Raw genomic sequence first — 17,482 nt, 5'->3', positions numbered from 1 at the left:
CTGCGAAGTGAGCCTGGCAGCTGACATATGAGTCTGAAAATGGTTGCTGTCTGTGGTACGTTGGCAGGCTTGACACCTAACTGCGAAGGTCATAATAAAAGAGAGTGACTAATGTTGAATTGGTTACTATTGTTAAAAATGCTGCTGTAACTGAATTTAAGTTATTTTGGTGGTGGGCTGGGGGGGTGGGGGTGGGGGGTTGTACAAAAGGAACTACAAAATACATTTTCTTACTTACCTCTGTGTATTTCCAAATTTTGAGATATTACTTAAAGATTTCCGCCTCCATCCCAATAATACTACTCTTTCTAGAGTAGGCAGGACATGTTTCTGGCACAAAAATGTTTTTAATTACTAACAAGTATTGTACTATATGTGTACTCAAAATGTGATGTGGTTATTTCTCTGTGCTATAAGTCTCCACTGTTGTCTAAAGACGGTTCAAACACACAAATGAGCCAGTTAGTTGCCCTGGGTGACATGTTCTTTCATTACAAGGAACATGGCCACTCTAGTTTAGTCAATCTGTTTAGTCAGTCTGGGTTCTGCCAAAACTCAGTAGCATACCAAATGTGTATTAATCCACATGTTAAAATAGTCCCCAATACACACCCTATTTCATCTTGTTTTTAACATTTGGTATAAACTACAGTGCCCAGCTGTTGTAGGAAATGTCTTGGCCTTTTGTATTAAGCCTAAGTATTAAGAGACAAATTAGTGCAATATTGTTTGGGTCTTCTCCTGGGATTTGTTGACAATAAGAAGAATATAGAATTATTTAGGTAGTTTTTCAAAACTGTGAGCGTCACAAACTAAAATTCATTAACCTTAATTTAATTGGTGTGGAGGCAGAAAGATCTAGCTCAAAACCTTGGCAAAAAACCCAAGTGGCTCCACAGCTAAATATCATATTCCCCATTAATATAATGAGAACATCTACTTTTTTTTATAATTTGGATGGAACAACCCTTTGATATATAATGTTGATACATTGTTCTGCTGTTCATCATGAAGATAGATACAAATTTAGCTCTACTGATTTAACCTCTATGATTTTGTTTTTACTGTGATTATGATGACATAGAATAGAAGTCAATGAGACAGTTTGAACATGCTAATAACCCTTGGCCCGTTGATGGAGATTCCCATGAGAGCCTTGTCACTCTAGCCAGCGTCGCTGCTTCAACTTATCCGTACAAACCTTCTCCTTTCTGTCACTCACCCACAAATCCAAACAACAGCCTCTTTCTGTTCCCCTTATCACACCAACTGACAGGGTCACAGGGTTAGTGCCACACTGGGCATGCTCAGTCATTCACATATTGATATTGATTTTTTTTTTCTTTCTTATTTGGACAGTTTGTGTGTGGGCAGAGAATGAAACGGGGGGGTCAAGATGGAGAGCAATAGATAGAATTCTGCCTGGCGATAGAGGATGAAGCCTTCCCTCAGTCTCTATTCTCTGCTGCAGGCTGGAGTGAAGGAGCCCCACATCCCACCGTCTCTCTGGCTGCCATTCAGCCCCATCGATCTGACTCAGGGCCCAGCCACCCCAAGGGACACTGGGGCTCTGAGACACACTGCCTCTTTTGTGGGGGGATCCACCAGTTCAGACTGACAGCCGACAGCGCTGATAAAAATATGTCCCCCTCCTTCCTGTATTGTCCGCAGTAGACATGCTGTTCAAGATGTGTAACCTTTAGAAAGCTGGCCAGGCTCTAACCGTCTTGCTGTCGACCGTAATCGCTAGAAGTGGAATACTGCCCAAAGCATCACACCCTTTGGCATTCTCTCATCTCTCCAGCCTATCTCACTGTATTATTTCCCACTGCGATAGTAGAGGCCATTGGCTTTCCCGTGCTATAATAATTTAGAAATGTCACTTTATACCAGTGAGTCTCTTAGGCCAATTACTGTAATATTTCCCTCATGTGTCTACATTCTTACCATTATATGTCTTTGCCTTAAAATACTGCCTCTGAATAATGAGATATACAAATTTATTTAACTGAGATGCTAAATTGCTCATAATATGTTGCCCATGTTTCACCCTGCCTGACCTGTAGTGTCCCTGTCATTTCCTTCTCTCCAGGGAGGAGAAGGAGCGCTGGATCCGTGCCAAGTATGAGCAGAAGCTGTTCCTGGTGGGACTGCCCCAGTCGGACGTGCCCCTGGGGCAGCAGCTGCTTCGGGCGGTGGTGGAGGATGACCTGAGGTTGGTGGTGCTGCTGCTGGCCCACGGCACCAAGGAGGAGGTTAACGAGACCTACGGGGATGGAGACGGACGCACTGCACTGCACCTCTCCTGCGCCATGGCCAATGTGGTCATCACACAGCTGCTCATCTGGGTGAGTGGGCTCCTCTGGCTTTTAGGTCAGAGATAGATGAATATTGTTGTTATTGACATTTGTTTGGGCAAGTGGATTCAGAAGTGTTGCCCAACAGCCAGTTAACCTTTTTGCCCTTGCTGAATGCACTAATTTGTCATTACAACCATGCAGGGCTTTAGCCATGAAACCTGAGGACATGAATCAAAGCCCCTGTCCACAAACACCAAAAACAAAGTGTCTTTGGATACTTAGATTTTTCATAGTAAGCTGTACAGTTTTAATTTTTTTAATGAAGCAATTTTTTTTAAGGAAATTGCTAGGGAAATCACTAACTGCCTATAAACTCAACACGTACATAAACGTAATTTAACTAAAATACCTGTCCCAGTTAATTTTCCTTTATACCTAGCGCTAGATTACATTGTTCCTGGAAGGAATAATTAGGAATCCTTTAACCCATAAAATAAAGCATTACCATTTTATTTCCCAAAACACAGGTCTAAATGTAGTGTACTCCATACTGAAAGGATTGAATTCTGGTAAAGAAGTACTGAATCCTTTATGGAGAAAATAGTTCAGTTTTTTTAGCTGTCAATGTTAACTTTACCAAATTCAAAATTTATAGGGTGTTTTTCTACAATGATCCCGTAGTTATGTATTTTGAATTTTGTTCAATATATTTAGATTTATAGAAATACCAAATATGTCAGGCTGACTTTAATGTGTGTAAAATGATGGACAGCACTTAGACATAAAAACATTAGGCATCATGAGTTTGTATATATCACCAAATACAGACCCTTTCCAAAAAATTAGAATATCATGGAAAAGTTGTTTAATTTCCATAATTCCATTCAAAAAGTTAAACTTTCATAGATTATAGATTCCGGGCCCACAATTTAAACGATTTCAAGTATTTGTTTATTTATTTTTTACATAATTTGGGCATCCAGCTCATAAAACCCACGAAAACAGGAATTCAAAAAATTAGAATACTGTGAAGAAATCAGCCCAAATTTTGCAGGGCATGAATGTTTTAAACTGAGTGTCACACACTAATCATCTACTAAGCTCAAAACACCTGCACAGGTTTCCCCAGGTGTCATTAAATTGCTTCAGTTTGGGTCAATTGTCTCAGTTCGGTACAATATGGGGAAGACTGCAGACATGACAACTGGCCAGAAGACCATCATTGATACCCTCCATAGGATGGGTAAGCCACAAAAGTTCATAGCTAAGGAGGCTGGCTGTTCACAGAGTGCTGTGTCCAAGCATATCAATGGAAAATCTAGTGGAAGGGCAAAATGTGGCAGGAGAAGATGCACCAGCAAAAGAGATGACCGTGGGCTTCAGCGGATTATCAAACAGAGAAGATTCAAGAATCTGGTAGAGATCCAGAAAGAGTGGAATGAGGCGGGAGTCACAGCTTCAAAAACCACCACATTCAGACGCATCCGGGAGATGGGCTACAACTGTCGGGTTCCTCGGGTCAAGCCACGTCTGAACCTGAGGCAATGTAGGAAGCGTCTCAACTGGGCCAAGTGATGAAAGTAAAGTGTGCCTTTCATTCAGGAATCAAGGTCCAAGGGTTTGGAGGAAGACGGGTGAGGAACAGAACCCAAGCTGCTTGAGGTGCAGTGTGAAATATCCACAGTCAGTCATGATTTGGGGTGCAATGTCCGGTGCAGGTGTTGGTAAAGCCAGAAGCACCAAAACCTGGTCTGATGCCCATGCCATCACAGTGCTTGACTGGCCAGCCAACTCGCCGGACCTAAACCCCATTGAGAATCTATGGGGTATTCTCAAGAGGAAAATGAGGGGCACCAGACCCAACAACAAAGAAAAGCTGACAGCAAGCATCAAGGAAATCTGGGCTTCCATAACTCCCAGGCAATGCCACAGGCTGATTGCCTCAATGCCACGTCGCATCGAGGCAGTGATTAAGGCAAAGGGATTCCCAACCAAGTATTGAAGATTGACATATCGTTTTGAAAGTACCATATTTTGATTGATTTGATGTGATCCTAATTTTTTTCTTTTTTTCCCTGCAAAAACTGAGAAGTAAATAGTGATTTCTTCACAGTATTCTAATTTTTTGAATTCCTGTTTTCGTGGGTTTTATGAGCTGGAAGCCCAAATTATGTAAAAATAAACAAATAAATACTTGAAACCGTTTAAATTGTGGGCCCTGAATCTATAATCTATGAAAGTTTAACTTTTTGAATGGAATTGTGGAACTTAAACAACTTTTCCATGATATTCTAATTTTTTGGAAAGGGTCTGTATGATCATCGTATTGTAATTTAAAAGTGTTGGCAGGAGCAGATGAAAAATCTAAAAAAGCAGTACTTTGTGTAAGTATTGTTCTAACTTCAATGCCACTTAAAGCAGTATAGGGTTCAATAAATTCAAGTATGGATATTGTTCAATATTTCAGGTTTTACAGATGAAAGTCTGAGAGATTTCTATATAGGGTGAAAATTTGTTTAAATGTTTCCAGTCACTCAAAAGTCCAAGATCAAGCACAAAATGCTACTTATTGTAGAAAGTGATGATACAAATGGGGAGAGTAAAACTAATTATATGCTGATTATAAACCAGAGTTAGTCAGATTTTTAGGGTTTCATTAGTTTTTAATGTTCAAAATATAAAATGTTCCTAAATAATTTCCCTCCAGTATGTAAAATCTAATATTTATCTGCCTTTTGTACTCTACATTTTTTCCCACAGTACGGCGTTGACGTGAAGAGCAGGGATGCTCGTGGACAGACACCTCTCTCTTACGCCCGGCGAGCCGGCAGCCAGGAGTGTGCTGACATTTTGCTTCAGCATGGTTGCCCCAACGATACAAGCTCCCTGTCCTCCATGCCCACGCCCAACATGAGCCGCCGCAACCCCAATCCCAACATCAACAACAACAACGCCCAGTGTGAGCTCAACCGCAGTATCAGCATCATGTAGGAGCCAGGGAGCAGCTGCAAACAAACAAACCCTGAACCCACCCATGTCTCTTCCCAGTACTTCCTCCTCTGTTTCACACTGTGTATCCCGGAATCACTAACAATGGAGAGATATCAGGAGTGATGGACTCTTTTTTGATATTCCATTACACTGACAGAAGAGGGTGTTTGGGGTTCGGACATTGTACATTGTTTATTTTATTTTATTTTTTTAATCTGTTTTGTTTGTTAAATTCATTCAATCTTGGTCTGAGATGATCATGATGATCAGCTTTAAGCTTTTTTTGTTTTTTAAGCATCAACCAAACAAATGACTTACTTTGGCATTCATACCAACCCTACGAAAAGCATTTCCTTAATGCTTGAACATTTCCTTTTATGTCTTCCCCTTCTGCAGCGCGAACTGATTTTATAATGAGTGTGAGTGAAAAACTTCCTTCAGATTCCAAGTCTAAGCGTAATAACATGAAACAGTGAGGAATAGTTTCACAAGTGACAAAGCCCTGATGCGGGAGAACAAACTAAATCTTCCATGATAGCAGTGGCTGTTTAGTAATGATGCATGCCTTCAACACAGCTATCAAACTTTTGACATACTATTCATATACAAAGGCAAAGCAATTAGAGTTGAAGACTCCAAATGATTTAGATACTTAATTCAGATCATCATAAAGGAGTTGATTGCAGAATCCCGATCGGATGAAAGTGAGTCAGTTCCTTTGCCACCCTTATCGTGATCCACCAGTAAAATGTCCATGACTATAAAGGAATTAAGGGGCATAATGTTTTATCACCATTGAGTCACCATTGGCTTTGTAAGCATGCCTCTTCAATCAGAATTCATTCAATTCAAAGGTTTGATTGAAACAGTGATATTGTATCATTATGATGTCTTTGTTGAGGTAATTTCTGATTGACTAGATTGTTTTGATAATTATTTGACATAGATTCATACAATTTCAAACCCTTAGCATACTGGAATATCCATTCACCTCCTGTGGCCGAAGGCTGTAATATTGGTACTCTCAAGAGTATCTCCTCTATTGTTGCTGTGAAATACATATATGGTACTGTGTGTGTCTGTGCGTCTGTACATACTGTACGATACGTGTGTGCTTATGTCTTCGTCTGTGACCATGTGCAGCACAGAGTGACTGGGCATTTCTGTTTTTAAACTGGGGAGAAGACATAACACCTGCAGTGAAGATTTGGGAACATAACTGTGTTTTAATGTACAGATCACTGTAAAAAAGTAGTTCTTGTTCTTCACCTTATTCCTTATATGAACAGTTTGAATTTATTCTGACTTATAGAGTCGATAAAAAACAACTTTCCCTTTTCCTTGAACCTATGTGCCCTTTCCCCGTCCTGAGAACCTGTCAGCCTAAAAGCAGGGATATAAAATGTATGTGACTGAGATGAAACTAACATTTAGAAATCAAATGAGCAAGAAGGTTTATAGAAGGAAGTGTAATTACTTTGAAACTCTTTGCATTAATACAAATGTACAGTATTCCTGTGAATCAGCTCAGACACAATAAGCCAATTCAAGTAGTAAGTCAGACTTGGACAGAATTGATGAGAGCTGGCAAAATGACTGTAGTGTATTTTCCCTTTTATTTGACTGCCATTTTTAAGGTTTTAAACTATCTTTGTTTTGTGGGTTTACATTGGCAGAATGTGTGTTTACAGAGCAAATTATTAACATGGTACTTTATGTACTTGACTTTGTTGTTTTTTTACAGTGTTTTTTTTTTTTTTTTGTTTGTTTTGTTTTTTTCAGAGCCTGCAAATAATGAATATGTGGCCAGTGGAGGGTGTTTATGAATCCAGGACACAGCTAAAAGAATTGTTTGATATTTTCAAAAATGTAGTTATTCTCTGTGTTTCTGAGACTTTTATGTTTGAAGATTGATACCACTCCCATGTCTGCGTGATAAGTAGGACACTGGAGCCAGTAAGCGATTTGCTTAGCTTAGCATAAAGACTGGAAACATGGGTTGACAGCTAGCTTGGCTGTCTCCAAAGTTTAAAAGTTTTCCCACTAGCACCTTTAAAGCTCACACATTTTCACATATCTCATTTATTTAATCTGTACACAACAAATGTGAAATGTGAAGATGACAAATTATTGTTTTAGGGATGGTTATGTGATGTAACTATTTTTTGACATAGAACTTCCAGTCATCTCAAGACCTTCAAACTGAAATAGTAACACTACCTAACTTACTCTGAAACTGCAACTTGCTTTTTCATTTTTGTTTATGCAGAGTAAACAAGTGAGAATTATGTTAAATCGTGAGCTTTAAAGGTGCTGGAAGGTTTTTTTCCTTTGGACAAAGCTATGACAGCTGTTTCCCCCTGCTCCCAGTAGTTATGCTAACCTAAAGTTACCAGTATGCTTCATCAGAAGTGCCTGGCGGATGGTCGAACAGCTTTGGAAAGCCTCACCCCCTACACATTAGAAATTGGGTGGTTTAATCCAACAATTGATGTAACTTTCCGAAATCGACAATCCGACAAACACACTCACTTCACACACCAATTAGCCATTTGTGGCTCCTGTTCTTCCAGGGCAGGAGAGACTGCCTAGAAATGTGCGTGTTATCCCTTAAACTCCGGCATCTTGGAACGCCTATAAACACTTTTGCCTTTTCACGTCATCACACAACGCATACGTAGTAGTTCTTTGTAAGCATAACCAAGCCCTTAGCCTACTGCCTCCTGGCTCTGGCTTAATACTTTACCAACCACATGAGAGTGCTATCCATGTTCTCATCCAACTCTCAGAAAGGAAACAAATAAGCGCATTTCCCAAAATGTCAAACTATTCCTTTAAGATGTCCCAGAAACCAACCATACAACCAGATTACATTTAACTCATTACACTCGTATTGTACAGTGGTACTGGCCCTTTTTTAATTTTTACTTGATAAACTTATATTAATGAGTACATTTCAGTGTCAGGGGGTTACTGAGAGGAGCTAAATGTGTACAGTGATTACCTGGACCCTTATTTACATACCGTAGATGCTGAAAAAAACACTAGAAACCTGCCTGTTATGCCCCCAACTACAACATGAAGTGTACATATTAGCTTAATGCTTTTATCTGAAGACAAGCTCCTCCTAGAGGAATTTGAACTGGTTTTAGGTCAACAGTCCTCTTGACCCACGAACCATATTCGTGGGTCTGTTTGGTCTCAACATTAATTGGCCATCTTTGGTACTTGTGTATAATGATGTACATTTGACATATTTATAATGCAGTATGTAAATATCTTTTTTGTTTTGGTTTGTTTTTGTTCAAGTTAATTTTTCCTATTGTAATTCCTTTATGTTCAGAACGTGAAACAAAGCAAAAGCTAAAGAGTAACTTGTTGTATGCTTGGATGCTTGGCTGACTGTTGACCTATTAATAAACATTCAAATAAAACAATGTAGCCTTCCCTGGATTTAGGGAAATCGACACATTTGTCTTGTGTATATGTTGTTTATTCATCATACATCTCCTGAAGCCCAACTGACAAAGTGAGACCCTTTCATATTAAAATGCGTGCCATTTCATGTTTTCCCCTTTTGCATGTTCCTCCATGGAGAAATTAAGGCTCACTGGAACAGATTCAGATCTGTTATTGTAATCAAGACAACTTAACCAGGCCTGTCTCAAAGGTAAGTAAATCAACCTCCACTTCCTGCTCATGGGACCCCCAACAGTTGCTGAAAGAGGATTAAGATAAAGACCCAGGCTTAGTGTCAGGCAGCACAACGCTGTGGGGAAAAGTGAAAGGTCTTAGTGTTGAGAGGAGTCAAGCCCTCACTAATCCACTTCTTATTTCCTGCTAATCTTGTCACAGCATATCTTCATCTCCTTCCTCTCTCTGTTGGCTTGCATTGTTTGCACTTTATCACCTGGTTTCTCTTTAGTTTTTCTTCTTCCTCCCTCGGCTCTGACTTTATTGAGCCACAATGCACCAAGTCACGCTTAAAGGCCCTTGAAAACATATTTTCTCAATCAGCTTTTCACTGTGAGTAACGGAGTCCTTCGGGAATACAAAGTTATAACAGGGTTGTTTATTTTTACAGGAGATTTTTGTATTCCTTTCTTTCTTAGAGTTCTTTTCAATGGTTTGAAGTGGGCAGGATGCATTGAGAAAAAGGTGATATCACATAGCCTTCTTCAGTCAAATTTTATTGAACCAGCATGACATTTATATTTTTGAGTGGAGTATCTCAACTATTGGATGGATTGTCATGACATTTGGTCTCCTCAGGATTAATTGTAATAACTTTTGTGAGCCTCTGACTTTTCCTCTAGCTCACAATTTAAATTTGTCAAACACTTTGGTTTATGACCAAATACTTGCTGAAAATTTACAAAACTAATTACATTTCCATGTACTTTGTGTTTAGTGCTAATCAGCAAATGTTAGCAATGCTAACACATTAAGCTAAGATGAAGAGTCACCCATACTAACATTATCACTGTGGGCAAAGCAGCTCAAAGCACCATTGAGACTAAGTACACCCTCTTAATGCTTGATTAAAACATTAGATCTTTTATTTTTACTGAGTGTTTCATCTTTTAAATACTTAAACTTACTATAACTGATGATATTGATATTTTGGCAGCAGATGTTGACCTGGAATCTTGTGTGTCTTCGAGATAAATTTAAGTATAATATTCACTCTCCTTTCAGCTCTATTTTGCTCCTCTCTCTCCCAATCCCTGAGGCAAATATCTGACTCTTTAGTTGCTAAATGCTCCATTATGTTCACCTGCTAGTGGCTAACTTCGTCTGTTTGGTGTTTTGTGCTGCTAGGTAACGTATGGTGTTTTTAATCAGAATTCTCACTAAATACTTCTGCTGCTGGAAACAACACAAATGAGAGTGAACCAAAGCTGTTGCAGGTCCAAAAACTGAAACATTGAGATGAAATGTGTTAAATACACTGTACACTCACTGGCCACTGTATTATGTAGGCTACACCTGTTCAACCACTGTGTTCTTTGTCACTAGTTTTGACAGAGAATGGACTGAAAAAGAGAAAGTACCCGCCATCGGCAAATTCTCTGCACAAAAATGCTTTGTTGATGGCAGAGGTCAGGGCAGAATTGCTTCGAGCTGATAGAAAGGTAACAACTCATAACCACTCATTACAACCAAGGTATACAGAGCAGCATCTCTGAACACACAACACGTTGAAACTTGAAGCAGATGGGATACGGCAGCAGGGGACCACACCTGGTGCCGCTCCTGTCAGCTAAAACAGGAAACTGAGGCTACAATTTGCATGGGCTCACCAAAATTAAACAATAGAAGATTGCTAAAACATTGCCTGGTCTGATGAGTCTCAATGGTGGTAGGGTCAGAATTTGGTGTAAACAACATGAAAGCATGGATGCATCCTGTCTTATATCAGTGATGTAGTTGGTGGTGTTGTGGTCATGGTAGTGGATATTTTCTTGGCACTCTTTGGGCTCCTTAGTACCAACTGAGCTTGATTTAAACACTGCAGCCTATCTGAGTATTGCTGCTGACCATGTTCATCCCTTTATGACAACAGTGTGCCCATCTTTTAATGGCTACTTCCAGCAGGATAACTAACCATGTTGCAAAGTTCAGATCATCTCAAATTGGTTTCTTGAACATGACAATGGGTTCACTGTACTCAGATGGCCTCCAGTTACCAGATTTCAATCCAATAGAGCACCTTTGAGCATCGTGGATGTGGAGCCGACAAATCTGCAGCAACTGCATGATGTTATCATGTTGGTTGGACCAAAATCTTGGAGGAATGTTTCCAGCACCTTGTTGAATCTCTGCCATGAAGACCTAAAGCAGCTCAGAGGGGAAAAGAGTCCAACATGGAACTAGCAAGGTATACCTAATAAGATGACTGGTTAGTGTATATCTGATGAAAACAGGTTGGTGATTGTCACAATTAGAGATCCTTTTCACATACACACAGTCATTTGATCTATTGTTAAAATATAGATTATAGCAGCGTTAAGTTTTCTTAGGGCTTTAAATGTCAACATTTGAAGGCCTTCCATACACTAACTGGTGTACACACCCAAAAAAATATCTGTCCTGTAATTTATTACCATGCCTCATGCCTTGGCAGAGCCTGCCACTTGTGTTTGTTGTGGTGAGGCTAGAGCGTTTGCTTGCACTGCTGTGTGTTTTGATATTTCATCAGGTCCTGCTAAACAGTGAGGAGGGCTCTCTGCCGCCCACCTCTTCTCAGACAAATTGCCTCCAAGATTGCAGAGGTGGGTCTGAGGCTGATGGATGGGTACACAAAGACCTGACGAGACCATATTTGCAAACATTAAATCCATATTTCCATAACATGTAGGAGCTCCTTGGCCACAGGCCACTATAACAGCCTGTTTAGCAAGCAGTCAGTGATGTGCCTGGTCGTAACATAATTGTTGAATCAAGGTGGCGTTGAGCAGAGGTTTGTCTAATGTGTTTTTTCCTGGCTGTCTTGATTTGGATAGGTTACTGTTGCTTCCTGTTTTTTTTTTCTCCTCCCGTCACCCTTTTAACCTCCTCAACCAGTAATTATATCCACTCTACTCTGTCCATCTTACCATCTACCCTCTCCTGAATCCCCCCCAGACTTGAACATCCATTTATCAATTTCAGCTTCATCATGTCTGACCAGCACATCCATGTTGTGCCGTGGCCTTTCTGACTGCCCCAAACCCATGTCTTCATACTCATTTCCATATCCTTGAACCTCTCACTAATCAGCGGATTTCATCACATCTCTTTCTCCTCTGCTGCCAACCTGCCTGTTTCATAGCCACCATGCTGCCTTCCCCTTCATCCTCCGCTCTCTCCTTTGTCTTACATAAACGCACTGTTCCCATCACTCTTCTCCATTCTCCCCTTCTCTCTCCTCTCTCTTTCTCTCCCCTTCCCCATTGGCTTTTGCCTGCATTTCTCTGTTAATTTGCCTGAGAATGCATTAGCTGTAATGAAGGCTGAGGGCCGAGGGAATCCTCCAGGGTTCCATTAATCATCCCCCCTCAGACAGGCAACCTTGATTACAAGTGGCAAGAAATTCATTAGAGCCGGGCCTCTGACAACTCTTATCTCCGCCACTAGATCTGACTCATTAGGCAGCCAAATTAAAGCTATGATGGCCCTGATGAAACTCATCGCTTGTTTATCTTGTGCGATTTGATGCATCTGCCCATACATCACTGTAGCCACGACCGTCCGGAGCCTCCCAAGAAGTCAGGCCTGCAGTCAGCGCTGAGCAGCCTGCACTCACACAACCAGCAAGTAATGAGGTCCCTCGCTTTCCTCTCTCGCCAGGTGGGAACGTGGAGATGGTTTAATGTCTTTGCTGGAAAGAACTTATGATATTTCAATTTGAGATTCAAGTGGCAAAATTGAAAAATGATACACATGCTATCATGAGGCTGAGATGTTCACTTAAAGTTGCAGTGTGTCGAATTTAATGGCATCTAGCGGAATAGATAAGTATGTTTTCATTAGTGTATAATCACCTTAAAAGATTTTTTGTGTTTTTGTTACTCTAGAAGTCGTAGATATAGTTTTTATATGTACATAGGGAGCCGGTAGTCTTCCACGTAGCTTGTCATGTTGCACCACCATGTTTCTACAGTACCCCAGAATGGACTAACCAAACACTGGCTCTAGATAGGGCATTTAGAGCTTTTTGTGAGTTTAATGGCCATTATAGGTTCTCCTACATGTTTTGGGGTTGCCGGGGTTCAGTTTGTTGCTATCTGCGTGATGCCACGAAATCCTACACACTGCACCTTTAAGATGAAGCTTTATTGGAAGAGAGATTATTACAACTCATAAAGCATTTCAGAAATTTGGAAGAATTCTTATACAGATGTGTTTTTCCTAAAAATACAAAAAAATAATTATTGCTAAATAAGGTGTTCTGAAGAAGCAGATCCATTTTTTAGTTAATAATTTCACAAATAATAATAATATTTTCCTGCCACTCTAGCCTTGAAACTGACTTTCCAATAAAACTAGAATGACCAGTCCCACTCACAGGATCTTGATAATAACAACCAGCATGAAGACAGCGGCTGAGCTGTGTCATGGCTCCTCCATCGTCACCTCCACCATGCAGCTCATGGGGACTGAAATAGCAGCTGCGCTCTGGCACAATGTTGTGGAATTGACTGTCTATATTAGTCAGCTCTTTGGACCATAATAAAACTTCCACTGCTCGTTCGCAGGATCATCACTCCTTGAATCCCCATCCAAGTGTCACAGTCTTGATGTATGAGGTGGACTGTGGAATAAACTTTACTACTCATGGGTGCCCAGGTCATGAAATGTCTGTTTATGCTCTGGGGTCAAACACAGAGAAAATTGTTGTCAGTGTGTGCATCCATGAGTGGCTTGAGGGAAATGAAATGTAAGAAAATAATGCACTCTGACTTAAGCTTTCATGCTGTGTTCAAGATTTTTTTTAATATAACATTAACATCCAGATCAATTTTTTGACTCAACGCTGATTCAGGAGAGAGTTGGCTAATCTGATAAAATATTAATAAAATATATGAGGAATCTGCCTCATCACCATACTTCAACAGGTGCTGCTGCAGTAGCTCAAACGTGGCTGGAGGCCTGAGTCTATTTTGGAAACAGGGAAACCAATCAGTCTCTTCCTTCTGTGGTGAGGTGAAAATTATTCCAACATGAACCCTTATCTGGAAGCAGTTCAGAGAAACCATGGTAAACCCAGAACCAGGGGTTTGAAAGTTTGCATAAAACATCAAACCATATTTCCCCCTTTCCGGTAAGTGGATAGCAATGTGGTCAGACATTATTTTAGTTGGGTTATTTTTTTTAATATAATTTAGCATTTTAATATTGCTGGTCTATAATTTTACATGCCTGACCAAATAAGGGATTATTTGGTCTAACTGAGCAGGCTGTCGCACATATTTGCTTGTATCACATAGTGGCTTCAGTCATCCTTGTATAATAGAAAGAGTATCTTTTATTCAAAACTGCAATTTCCATAAGCCATCGATTGCCTTGTCCACAGCTGTAAAGATCTAATTTTTCTTCAAATGCATTAATCATTCTTCAAATGTAGTTTCACGTGTTAAAATGTGTTTACAGGTGTCGATATTTCAGTATAAAAAAACATTTTCTATCAAGTAAATTACACGTCATTTTTGAAAGTTCTTATACAGTTTGATGTCACAGATAAAAAAAATCTTCAAATTGTGTTTTTTTAAAATACAAATTTAAGCTTCGACCTCTTGTTAGATTACTCTTTAATTCTATTATTATAATTTACCATATAGAAATCAGTATCAGATTAGGATGTCGGTTTGCTTCTCTGTAGTGACTGATAGAGAAGTTCATTACAGTGTGTTGAATGTGCCCAATCTAATGAGGATCCATCAGTCCACTTGAGACAACATGGCCTCCGCAGGAGAAATCAATCACTGCTGCTATTTAAAAATAAAAAAAGACCCATCTACCTTTCAGGTCTTGAGGTTTCTGAAAATAAATAATTTATAACAAATGTGTAAACGAAGGTGTGCATCAGAGAAAAACATGTTGACATCACTGAACTTTTAAGTCTATGCAGAAGCTCTTTAAATATTAGGGTATTAAAGCCCCCCACTGTTCAGTGATTTTCATATTTTTCAGAAATATTCTAATTATCAAATTGCAAACAAGGCTTTTAGGATTTAAAAAGCCGTCATAGGCCAACATTTATTTTAAATGTGTTCAGTAATACCAAAAATGATCAGCTGTTTTTACTCCTGTAGGTCTAAATTAATCGCTATATTTAAACACTGTAGGCCTTCTTTTTTCATTTTAGCTGGGTAAAATAATTCCTACACAATTCTCACAAACAACAAAAATCACTGTTTTTCTCCCCTCTGAATAATAAAGATTCAACCTGGATTCCAACTTTCGTATAAAGCGATTTATTAGGTCAATATACTTTACAATTATCCCTTGTTTGGTCTTTATTTCCTTCACATTTTGTTTTTTAATTTTTTTCTCCACAAATAGTTGTCAAAGGTGGTTCCTACAGTTGCCAAACAAAATGTAAAAACCTCTTCAGTTACATGCAAATGTGATCAACAAATTGTACGAAACACAAAACAAAAAATTCACCAAATGAGTAAAGGACATGCACGTAACCAACAAAACATTTTGGCCCTACATATAAATACTTAAAAAAATCTTTACAGTCTTATCTCATAGTGCCCATTTGTACCAGATTTTACCCATTTATATTTACATATTCACAAAACAATAAATAAAAATGACAGCATATTGCCAAATAATTGATCTGTCTGCGAAACAATCCTCTTCTCTGGAGGTTTGGGTCTCTGCTCAGCCTCACCTCTCAGACAAAATAATTGAATCCTCCTGTTTGTGCTTCATGCTTTCAACAAATCAGTGGAACATAGAGTCAATGTAAGTGTTTTTTTAATCGTTAATATTTTAGATTTTCATCTCAGTTCATGGCCTGGTCCCTTGTTCGATTTGTTGATGCTGACTTCTCACAGCAAACCTGTTGACGTGCACTGGGATGGGAACCACAATTTTGGGATTTCTCACCGGTTCTCCTGACCGGTTGTTGACGTTACCGGCTTTGATTCGTTTCCATTTGGCCCTGCGATTCTGAAACCAAATTTTCACCTGCACCTCGCTCAGTTTAAGTGCATGTGCGATTTGGGAGCGTTCAGTCAGAGAAAGGTACTTTTTACAGTGAAACTCCTTTTCAAGTTCGAGCAGCTGCTCGCTGGTAAAAGCTGTTCGTCTCCTCCTGCTCTTCCCCGCAGAGCCGCCGGTCGGTAGCGCCTCCTGCGAGCCGGTTTTCAGTTTGCTCTTCTGGGACAGGGAGCCACAGTTGTTCCCGTCTGAGAAACTTTCGTTCTCACTGTCTGCAGAGCTGTCCTCTCGGTCACTGCACACGGTGTCTGCTGATTTTAGGTCCAGCTTCTCGTCGTCTGAACTATACAGTTTGGTCTCACCTAAAATGTGGAGAATAACAGAGCAAACACTCACGTTTAACCACTCATTCATTAGTCTGGAGGTCACCGTTACGCAATGCTACACAACGTCTGACATGAATTACTGCGCTTATGGGTTGGCTGGTAGAGATAAACACCAACAAAAATAGCTGAAGATTTCTTAAAATGTTAGTTGTAAGTAGCAACATTAGCTGAACTCATATTGGAGCTGTCCTGTGTATTTTTTCTACAAGTTTTTACAGTTATAGAGTACAACTTAGTTGATTTGACCTCCCAGCAAATCCACCATTCATGAGTTTTCTTTAAATGTGATTAAACATGCTCTACAATTCATTTTGGGTTTAATAATATGAACAACACATTTGGAATATTTTAAATCATATTGTTAAACAACTGAAACTGAAACATTTGGCTTTTCATTTAATAACTTCCACCAGGTTGCAGCCCCAAGATGTGGGCCAAAATGAATGTGGTGCCATTAATATTTCTGTCACCCTACAAAGCTGACAAAACACGGCTAAAATGGATGAACATTGTTACTATTTATAGAGTACCTCGGAGACCAAGGTCTCTAGCCATCAACCAGCAATCTCTGCCTTAAATAATTTTACGCGCAGTGGTCACTTTTTACGCAACAGCCCTGGGGTCTATATGTGATCTAAGTAGTGAGACCGAGCTTACCTGATATTGTCTGAAAAGTTTCCGAGAAGTTTAGCAGCTCAGAGCCCTTTTCCCGGCTGTGCAGCTCCTCGGAGTGCGGACTTTCCTGCCTTCTCGCTCCTGGATCGGCGGCGCTCAATCGGGGACCGGGCAGCTCTTGCGGCGGATAGAAACTGTCCGGCGGATCCGAGAAACTTGGCATCGTTGTGGTGAGCGCAACCATGGATGGCACCCCTTGTCCCAAACTGGCACAGAAAGTGTTGGTGAGTCGTCCCGCAAAAGAAGCCAAAGGAGCAAGTGGTGGTATACCAGACGATAAAGGCGAGTGGGATAAAGCTTGTGGAATAACCAAAGGTCTGTAAGGCATGAACATAGGATAGCCCGTGTAGAGCAGGTGTCCCGGTCTGGGCTGAGGGGTCCCTATCAGGGAATCGATTGAAAAAGCCGTCCCTTGGCCGCCTGGTCTCTGCATTTTGCAGGCAAACACTTTTATTTGGTGGAAACTTGAAAGCA

General features: G+C 40.1%; 2 protein-coding genes across 2 annotated transcripts in view; one reads left to right on the top strand and one right to left on the bottom strand.

The window, feature by feature from the left end:
- The window catches only part of agap3 (ArfGAP with GTPase domain, ankyrin repeat and PH domain 3), a 70,758-nt gene extending 64,673 nt beyond the window's left edge, over window positions 1–6,085 (top strand). The window contains exons 17-18 of the mRNA XM_062428216.1: window positions 2,093–2,348; window positions 5,061–6,085. Of these exons, the coding sequence (XP_062284200.1) occupies window positions 2,093–2,348; window positions 5,061–5,291 (487 nt within the window). The 3' untranslated portion in view covers window positions 5,292–6,085. The remainder of the gene's footprint in view (window positions 1–2,092; window positions 2,349–5,060) is intronic.
- Window positions 6,086–15,658: 9,573 nt separating this feature from the next.
- Window positions 15,659–17,441, bottom strand: gbx1 (gastrulation brain homeobox 1). The gene is made up of 2 exons (XM_062429426.1): window positions 16,991–17,441; window positions 15,659–16,309 (listed from the first exon to the last, which is right to left on the bottom strand). The coding sequence occupies exons 1-2, from the start codon at window positions 17,439–17,441 to the stop codon at window positions 15,795–15,797; spliced, it is 966 nt and encodes a 321-aa protein (XP_062285410.1). The 3' UTR covers window positions 15,659–15,794.
- Window positions 17,442–17,482: the final 41 nt, after the last annotated feature.

This window comes from Scomber scombrus, chromosome 11 (genome assembly GCF_963691925.1).
Source record: "Scomber scombrus chromosome 11, fScoSco1.1, whole genome shotgun sequence".
Lineage (NCBI taxonomy): Eukaryota > Metazoa > Chordata > Actinopteri > Scombriformes > Scombridae > Scomber > Scomber scombrus.
Note: the sequence above shows the minus strand (reverse complement) of the source record. Positions and strands in the feature narration are given on the sequence as shown.